This window comes from Octopus bimaculoides, chromosome 4, assembly GCF_001194135.2.
Source record: "Octopus bimaculoides isolate UCB-OBI-ISO-001 chromosome 4, ASM119413v2, whole genome shotgun sequence".
Lineage (NCBI taxonomy): Eukaryota > Metazoa > Mollusca > Cephalopoda > Octopoda > Octopodidae > Octopus > Octopus bimaculoides.
The window spans coordinates 45,537,842-45,548,297 of record NC_068984.1 but is presented as its reverse complement, the minus strand read 5'-3'; the positions used below and the strand labels follow the sequence as shown (position 1 = coordinate 45,548,297).

The window sequence follows — 10,456 nt, the reverse complement described above, 5'->3', positions numbered from 1 at the left end:
AAGAAGTGACCACAGTCAATTAAGTATTTTTTTTTTTCATGTTATTTTCATATTTACTTAGTGTTTTACTATTATTTTTTTAAAAAAAACAGATTAATTATGGAAACAATTGACAGTTCCTCAGCCATGAAAGAAATTGATATAATACAAATGATAAAATAAACTTTACAAAAAATATTAATATATATAAATGAAAATCTAAATTTAAAAAATTATTATGTATAAATATATATATATATATATATGTATGTATATATATATATATATATATATATATATATATCATTCACAAGTGAATAATGATCCTTGAAAGGAGATTGTTTTTTGTTTTTGTTTTTTTCTGGATTGTTTTTTTTTTCCTGTTTTCTTAAACATACTTTGTTCCAAAACTTTAAATTAAAATCACTTTTTTCAACCTATAAAAATGTTGTTTTTATTTCATGTATGTCATATATATACAGTTGTTTGTTTTCTTTTATATTACCACTGTTCCATTGGTTGTTGTTGTTGTTGTTGTTGTTTTTTAACCTTCAGTCAGTTCTAGTTAAGGAGATCTAGAAATCAATGTAGAATGTCAAGTCATTTGAGGGAAAGCTGGTTGTTATTTCTACCAGGTTAAGTGACTGAGTGGTAGCTTCTTTGTTGACTGTTATTGGTGTTGCTATTGCTTTTGTTTGTTTGTTGTGAATGCACATGGCTCAGTGGGTTCAATTCCTGGACCAGGCTGTGTGCTGTGTTCTTGAGCAAGACACTTTATTTCACATTGCTCCAGTTCACTCAGCTGTAGAAATGAGTTACAACATCACTGGTGCCGAGCTGTATTGGCCTTTACTTTTCCTTTGGATAATGTCGGTGGTGTGGAGAGGGAAGGCTGGTATGCATGGACAACTGCTGGTCTTCCATAAACCTTGCCCAAACTTGTGACTTGGAGGGGAACTTTCTAGGTGCAATCCCATGGTCATTCATAACTGAAGGAGATCTTTACATTGCTTTTGTTATTGAAGTGGATTGGCAACGTAATCATTAGAGCATCAACCAAAAAAACTTATAGTATTTAAATTCAAAATTACGATGAACATAAACAAACAAACAAAGTTTGCTTTTAGAAGCGTTGAGATATCTTAGAAAGTTAAAGAAGTGATTTTAAATTCTCAAACGCAGGATAATGCTAATAATATAGCCTGAACAGGATAAGCTAACACTATTTTGCAGAAAAAAGTGTTGGCGGCCAGAGCCCTTTACGTTTTGAGTTGAATTCCTGCCAAAATCTTTCCATGGTCAAAACAGTGCCAGTGAAGAATTGTCAGTCAGTATAATCAATTGTTTCCTTTCTCCAAGTTTCTGACCCTGGACTGGCTCCTGTGCAGGTGGCAAGTAAAAAACACCATTTTGAGCGTGGCCGTTGCCAGTACCGCCTGATGGGCCCTCGTGCCGGTGGCACGTAAAAGCACTCACTACACTCTCAGAGTGGTTGGCATTAGGAAGGGCATCTAGCTGTAGAAACTCTGCCAGATCAAATTGGAGCCTGGTGCAGCCATCTGGTTCACCAGTCCTCAGTCAAATCGTCCAACCCATGCTAGCATGGAAGGCGGACGTTAAACGATGATGATTATGATCCATTTCAGTAACAGCAGGCAAATTGCACAAGCATTTGCCCTGCATTTACTGACTTCATTCTCCCTTAAAACTATGGGTTTTGCCTCAACACTATACATATTGCCGCTTCTTTTACTGATTTTGTAGTGTGGTTTTTACTCTATGATGAAAACTCCATTCTAAAAAAAAGATGCTTTCCCTACTCACAGCATACATTTTCTACTTTCAATACCAACTCACTTTTATTTTACAAAGCAAACCACATGTTTCAAAGTGATGTTGAAATCAAAAACCTTCATAACTTTATACAAGAAATTGTTGTTGTTCCAAACATCATTTTTGTAATGAAAAAATCTCATATGTTACCTAATTGCTCCCAAATTTTTTGAAACACAAAGATGATGCAGGTCATTAAAAATATGCATAATTATTATTAGGTTAAAATCTCTGGATTCATTACAAACCTCTCCTGTCACTCATTAGTGAGCTCTTGCCTGAAAGAAATTTGGTGAGAGCAATATTGTTGTGTAGACATCACAGCAAAGCTTTCAACCATGTGTGGCATGCAAATTTCCCATCTGCGGGCACCGTCCATCTTTCATCTCTTGAATTAGTAGCTTCCTATCAGATGACACTATTATAGCATGTACTAAGCTTTCTGTCCTACATTCTATTAATTTCCGGGTGCTCCGTGGTAAGGTTTTGTCCTCCCTTCACTTCCTTCTGTATATCAACAATCTGTTCATCATAGATCCAATAATGCTGACTCTAACACAACCCTTCATTCCTCTCTAACCTTCTGCAATCGCACATCATCAACATACAGTATAGACACCACAAATCAAATCTGCATTGATTCCATAAACAGAAATCTCAAAAGCATTCTTCTACAGGGCCAACACAATCTTGTCTTTCAATAGCAAAATAAAACACATGTACTATTCATATCAAGAAAACATGGTTGCATCTCAAATACCTAAAACATGAGTAGCACTCATAAAGAGCCCTTGCAGTCTCTCCAAGTGTTTGACCTGACAAATCAACTTTCCACCTTTCCTGACAAAAGCATGTCAACATAAATAGGACCTCATCTCAATTTACCAGTCCTTCTCTTCAGAGCACACTTCATCCCTCAGCAATTACTGACTTTTCAAGGATCAAGCAAGGCCCACAACGGAGTATTGCTCTCACATCTGGAAGTGCTACTACTGTACACGCATACTGAACTACAATCAGAGAAAAGTTACTTAACTGATTGGCATAAAATCACTCACATATATATGCTCCAGCTTCTAGCCCATGAATGTACTCTCCTCTCTCTACAGTGGAGGCATAATGGACCAGTGGTTAGGGCAGTGGACTCGCGGTCGTAGGATCGTGGTTTCGATTCCCAGACCGGGCGTTGTGAGTGTTTATTGAGTGAAAACAGCTAAAGTTCCACGAGGCTCCAGCAGGGGATGGTGGCGAACCCTGCTGTACTCTTTCACCACAACTTTCTTCCTGTTTTTGTTGTACCTGTATTTCAAAGGGCCGGCCTTGTCACACTCTGTGTCATGCTGAATCTCCCCGAGAACTACGTTAAGGGTACACGTGTCTGTGGAGTGCTCAGCCACTTGCACGTTAATTTCACAAGCAGGTTGTTCCGTTGATCGGATCAACTGGAACCCTCATTGTCGTAACCGACGGAGTGACAACTACCTCTCTCTACATTTTCTGCCAGTACTACAATGACCTCTGTTCTTTGGAAATAGCTGTTTCAGATCACATCAACCTAGGCACTTCCAACTCATTCATCTCTCCTCCTTTTTCCTCACCCATGTTGTGTTCAAACTACTTTCTAACAGTAAATAATGATGCTGCTATGCCACTGTTTAACAATTCAAATTTAATCTATGTCCTACTACACCAAATATTTGCAGCATCTCAGGAAGTATTTCCAAGGGGCCAGCTGCTTTTCCTGGCTTCATACCTTAATCACCCTATCTACCATACTGCTGTCAACTAAGATGGCTGGTTTCTCTCATATGTATCTACTTGGTGTACTCTCTTTCTCTCCCACCCATGCATTCTCCACATTCAGTAACCTCTCATAGTAGTACTCCCATATCTTTTTCTTTTCAACATCATTGAGAGCAAGTGCACTGTTTTCATGCCAAATACACTTCTCCATGATGGAATCGCAATTCTCTCAAGTACACTGTCTTCCTATTCTGAACATATCTTCTCTTTGATCCTCAGGCTGTAGAACATGCAAATTTCTTTCTTCTTTTTTAAGTGTCCCCATCATCTACTTGTGGAGGCACATGGCTTAGTGGTTAGGGTGTCAGCATCATGATCGTAAAATTGTGGTTTCGATTCCTGGACCAGGCAACGCATTGGGTTCTTGAGCAGAACACTTCATTTCACGTTGCTCCAGTCCACTCAGCTGGCAAAAATGAGTAACGCTGTGATGGACTGGCGTCCCATCCAGCTGGGGAACACATACGCCATAGAAACCGGGAAACCGCGCCCATTAGCCTGGCTAGGCTTTAAAAGGGTGCAAACAAAAAGAACATCATCTACTTACTATTTGATTTTTCTCTTTGCCATTGCCTTTCTTTTGCTCTGCTCCAAAAATATATCTGGGTTATGAACTTCAGCATGTTGTCTCATAGAAACACTCAATTTATCTATACTATATATAAAACAGAGATGTGTGTGTAATCGCTTTTCACGTGAAATCGACTTCACCAAATGCTTCCATATTTGTAATGCATGAATAATTTGACCTCAGATAAATCTTAGGCTCTTCATTTGATTTTTTTAATTAAAAATAAAAAATATTGCTTTATATTTAAGATTCACTTCTTTAAAAAGGTTCCTCAATGTCAACTTCCGGTATTGACATAACAACCGCAAAAAGCTTCACTCTCTATTTTGTGTGTTCGTGTGTATGAGAGAGAGAGAGTAAATACTACATACACACCGCTCTTTCACTCTGTCTCACACGCATACACACGCACCCCTTGACTCACTCACACTCTGTCTCTTACAAACACACACATACATAAATGTATACAAACATATTTACAAAGACACACGTGTGTATGCGCACGCGCGTGCGTGTTTGTAAGAGTTCCCTATAAATCTCTATCTTCTTTTCCCTCTTGCCAAATGCTTCAAGTAATAATTCCTTTAATCTTTGAGGGTTCTCTATTTACAGCAGGGCCATTACATTAGACATGCTTCCTATCATCAACCTCTTTATCATGCCACTAGAGAAGTTGTCTGCTAAGAATAAAGTGTCCTTTCCACACTTTATCAGTTTATATTTTAAGTTACTGCTCACCAAGTGCATGGCAGCATAGTGAAGCAGCTCACTTCACAACATGGTTTTAGGATCAGTTCCACACTGGGCAACATCTTGGACCAACCAGTGCCTTGTAACTGAATTTGTTAGCCGGAAACTATGTGGAAACCCACTGTGTGTGTGTGTGTGATCATCATCATCATTTAATGAGCACATTCCAAGTTGACATGGATTGTATGGTTTGACATGGATCCAATGAGAGTCAAAGGACTGCATCATACTTCAGTGTCTGCTATGGCATGGTTTCTATGACCAGATACCTTTCTTAACACTAACCGCTCTATAGTGATTACAGGTGTCTTTTTTTTTCATGCCACCATCACTACTGAGGTCACAAACCAAAAGAGAAGATGTTGCCTCTCTCTCTCTCTTTCTCTCTCTCTCTCTGTGCACGTGCACATGCCAGTGTTTGTTCCCCCACTGCTTGGCAACCAGCGTTGGTTAGTTTACACTCCTGTAACTTAGCAGTTCAGGAAAAGAAACCAATAGAATAAGTACCAGACTTCAAAAAAAACTAAGTACTAAAGTCAATTTGTTCAACTAACCCCTTCAAAGCATTGTCCCAGCAAGGCCACAGTCCAATGACTGAAGCGAATAAAAGATAAAAGACATATATAGATATTCTTTATTTCATTTTACAAGGGAAAGGTTGGCAGTTACTTCAAAGTTTTGGCTATGTAGCCTCCATTGGACATTCTTATGGAAGTTACATAGCCAAAACTCCAAAGTAACAGTCAACTTTTTCCTTGTAAAAATAAATGTACTGAATGATCTTTCGATTTAATGGGTGACAGCTTTTATGTATAATTATGCATAAAAATAAGAATTCCAAGAATCAACACATGGTGTCATTTGAGTATGTATTGAAAAATATTATTATCACTATTATTACCTTGCGAAGACTTATTGGGTCAAGCGAAAGCAAAATTGGGATGGCACCTGTGCCCAGCGTCGCCTTTCTGGCACTTGTGCCCGCAGCATGTGTAAGGACTTTCGAGCGAGATCATTGCCAGTGCCCCTGGACTGGCTCTTGTGCGGGTGGCACATAAAATACACCATTTTGAGCGTGGCCGTTGCGAGTATCACCTGACTGGCCTTCGTGCGGGTGACACTTAAAAGCACCTACTACACTCTCTAAGTGGTTGGCATTAGGAAGGGCATCCAGCTGTAGAAACTCTGCCAAATCAGATTGGAGCCTGGTGTAGCCATCTGGTTTCACTAGTCCTCAGTCAAATCGTCCAACCCATGCTAGCATGGAAAGCGGACGTTAAACGATGATGATGATGAACTAGTAACCAGCTATTTTATTGAGTACTCCAGGATCAGGACCCAGACAACAAAATACCCAGTAAGCATAGACAGCAACTACTCCAGCACTTGCTACAACAGAACGCAGTAGTAAATTACAGCTTATAGCATGTAACTGATGATACAATCATTAAAAGCTAAATGGCAGACAGAAGAGGACCTGCATCTACAACATGACTTCTATGACATTGAAGTCATGCTGAGTCAGATTCACTTGGCAGATTACATTTTGCTTGTAACAGTCACTCAACAGGCATAAACTGCAACAACATGGACACTGGAAAAAGGAAAATGAGAAAAGATCTGACCAACAAGCACCTGGTGCTGGACATTCCAAGAAGACTTTAAATGCAAAGTACCAGCTGAACAGAAATGGAGAGATTGTGGCAGGTTGACTGTGCTGGAAGAAGCTTGCTGTTTTCTGTATCTCACAATGAGAGAGAGCCTAAGTCAAGATAAGTCATTTATTAAGATAAAATATCTAACCTGCCTTATCCAATGTATCTTTCCCTTTATCAGATGGGTGTAAATTTGTGGAAGATTTAGTTGCTATTTTAAATAGATCTCAAGTAAGGCTCTCTTGTTGGTTCACATACTATATACGAATGAGTATGAGCTGAGATTAGAGAACTGAAAAGATGAAGGAGCTGAAAATGAAACAATAACAGAAGGAAAAAATACAAATAACACATTTGCCATAGATAAATGTCTTTATTTTGCTATTGCTTTTGTCACTGCCACCACCAACACTACAACCACCGACAGCCTCACTTAGTACTTCAGGCACCACTGAAGGAATGCCAAAGGAATGCAGCACATTAGGTTAAAGTCAGACGATGGGTAGTGTAAGACAGGATGAAGAAAGATGGGACAAGCGTTCGATTGCATTATTACAGCTTTACACGTACAGACACAGTTGGTTCTCAAAAAATCAAAATCAAATGAAGGGGGGGGGGAGGTGGTACAGAGAAAGAGTGGCGTGTGAAAACTGAGACATTTGTATATTGGTGGATCAAAAGGTCCTTACTGCTAGTTGGAATATACAACCACCCAACCCCAGTAAGAGTGGAAACAGCTTTGTCAGTCAGGTGTATTGGTGCAAGTAGTGTTTTGTGCTGCCTTGCTTAAAAGTAGCCACACAGGGGAAAGTACAAGTTTTGAGATCTTCACTGTATGGACAAGGACCTAATACTTTAACAGCACATCTGAAAAACACTTCTCACGATAACCAATAACATAACAGCCATTGCCACCATCAACGTCATTACTGCAACCACAATCAACATAATCACTTCTTTCACCACTGCTACAACTATGACTATCACAACAGCAGCAGTTGCCAGTACTATCATCATCATCAGCATCATCATCATCACTGGCTTTGAACTACCAAAATACAATTATTACCTTCACCACTATTTTAGCTGCCAATACTAACACCAACATTGCTACCAACATCACCACCAATGAAACTGCCAAAACAACCACAGCTCCCATCACCACCCAATCGCTGTCACTATGATCATCCCTACCACTACCATCCACGCTAGCTTGCTGAATGCAAATGAGTAGGCACACTGGAAGATATCCAAGAAAACAAATAGGGGGGGGGGATAGGCAGTCAGACAAACAGAAATAAAACATTTATGGCAAAAGAGTAGAAAAAATGTGAAGAGGTAATAAAATTATGAAAAATATAATTATGATAAGGAGAGAGAGAGAGAGAGATAAAGAGAGGATATGAGTGAAGTTAGAGAAAAAAAAATGAAAAAAAAAAAGATTTAATAAAATAAATAAAAAAAAATGTCTCCATTAAAAAATGTTTAAAGCTAAAAATGTATCTTATTTAGAATATGTCCACGTCTTCTGGTGCATCGAGATCCCGATATTCTATGATGCTTCTTGGATCAGAACGTCTAGGATGAAAGAAAAAGAAAAGAAAGTTAATTAGTTCAACAGAATAATGAGTTATAAAAGGAAAACAAAATCATCTTTAGTATTGTGAATTTGAAAGAGACTAAACCATACAACAGGGTTTATAAGTATTCACCAACTGGTATTTATTTTAAATTTCTTACTTTGAATAAACTGTAGAACATATCTATAGAGACTACAAGGACTGCCAATTTTTTCTGGTCTGTTACAACTGAACAAAACACTGATTGACTGACACTCAATCAAAACTATTGACTTCAGTAAGTAGTGATAGTCATACAATCCAAAAGGGCATTAACTCTAGAATTCAGATTATTTTGTCAAATGTAATATTCATTCATATTGTTTTGAATTAATCCTGTATTACGTTATGATTTTGAGATTTCGATTATGTAATTGTTTATTTTTAGAATGACACTGTAGGGTAGGAGTGAGAGAACAGACCTGGCTACTTTGAACATAAAATGAGTAGCATACTTGGGCCTGATGTGGTCAGTTTAAATACAAAAGGGTTAATGAAGTAGCTATCAATGGGAATTGAAATGGAATTGCAAATTTGATTTGCCAACGTTCATCATATCATAAAGGTTATGCAGCATAAACAAAAACTCTTACATTGGTCCATGTTTGTCCAAAGAGAAGCGATGGGATTAATGAAGACTACTTACCTGTATGGTTTCATATGTCCCAGACCAACATTTCCAATGCCCCCTCGTCTATAATCAAGTCGATAGTTGTCTCTACCATAATTGGAAGCAACATATGGAGTTGGTGGTGCTACAAAATAAGGACATATAAACAAACAACTTGTGAAGAAAAACTGAAAGATAATGATTAAAGCAGGTGTTTGAAAATAAGTACTTCACAATAAGAGGTAAATAAAAAGAATCTAAAAGATCCTATGAGATTTTTCTTATATTTTTGTGGTGGATTTCATAATAAATGTCAGTTTATTTCAAGATGGTTGTATTTCTTAAGTTTTGTTTTTGTATCAACATTAGTTGGTTAACTGAAATGGTGGGCTTCTTACTTTGATGTACCTGTCAATTATCTCCAGTAACTAATCAATTCCATTTGATCAACCCCGTCCAATATGGTAGAAGGCAAAACTGAACTCAATGGAATTTGAACACAAAATGTAAATGAATGTAACAAGTACCCAACCAAAGTTGAACAATAAAGATCCTACAAAGGCTTCTTCTCTACAGAAATGACTTACATGAATTCAGACCATTGCATTCCGCCACTATACCAAGGAACCTATATATGGTTGCTAGACATGCTGAAAAACAGCAACAAATCTCTCTCAGATCAGACTCCTTAAAAACGAAAGACTTGTCGGATAATGCAGTCCTAGATACATTCAGAAAAATGATAGGATGGTCACTGCTGGAAATTTTTTTTTTTTTTTTATGTAGTCATAAGTCTGCTCAACCACAGCTGATTTGAAGCTAAACAACAAATAACATATTACTCATAAACCTTACTCAAAAAATAACAAAACCTTACACACACACACATCTATTGACACACCTGACAACCATTCTTTGCTACTCTACCACTGACAAAGAAAATACTCTACATCATAGAAACAACACAAAAGCACTGGCCAGTAAACTATTTCATCTCCATCAGTACTCCAAACATGCAGAAAAAGAGATATAGTTAATTGAATTAAGATGGATATCATAGAAGTTCATGACCTAAATTGTCTTGAAAATCCATAAGTGCCACAGAATACATAATCTACAAAAATCCTGTATATTAGTTTTTTTTTTTATTTTATCTTAAGAGGGTCAATATGTATTATATGCTATCTCTTCTCTGTCTATCTCTCTCCCTCTCTTGCTCTTCATCCTTTCTGTTCTTCTCTCCCTTTCTATAGGTAGATAGATAGGTATATATGATTTTTCGTACAAATAGCAATATCTCCTCATGTCACAGCTTTGCGATGTTCTTCTACCCTTATTTTGAGGGGGCGATATGTTTCGCCTTTGTATAACCTACCACAGCTGCATGGGATGGAGTACACACAGTTTTTGGTCATATTCTCTTCTGTTGGTGGTTTTACCTGAAGGAGATATTTGCGAAGTGTTGTATTGCTCTTGAATACTGCCCTGATGTCATATGGGCCGCATATCTTTTGTATCTTTTTGGAGAGGCCTTTCACATAGGGTAGACAGACTGTAGACAGTTTATTGGTTTCATCCTCTCTTTTCTTCATAATTGGAGTAGATAGTATGTTCTTGGGGTAGTTGTTTCTTAATA

The 10,456-nt window shown here is 37.8% G+C and overlaps 1 protein-coding gene across 1 annotated transcript in view; it reads right to left on the bottom strand.

Annotated features, from left to right (window-relative positions):
* Window positions 1-6,944: 6,944 nt before the first annotated feature.
* LOC106884507 (serrate RNA effector molecule homolog) overlaps window positions 6,945-10,456 on the bottom strand; it is a 53,049-nt gene continuing 49,537 nt past the window's right edge. The window contains exons 20-21 of the mRNA XM_052967629.1: window positions 8,857-8,965; window positions 6,945-8,169 (exon numbers count right to left, since the gene is read on the bottom strand). Of these exons, the coding sequence (XP_052823589.1) occupies window positions 8,100-8,169; window positions 8,857-8,965 (179 nt within the window). The 3' untranslated portion in view covers window positions 6,945-8,099. The remainder of the gene's footprint in view (window positions 8,170-8,856; window positions 8,966-10,456) is intronic.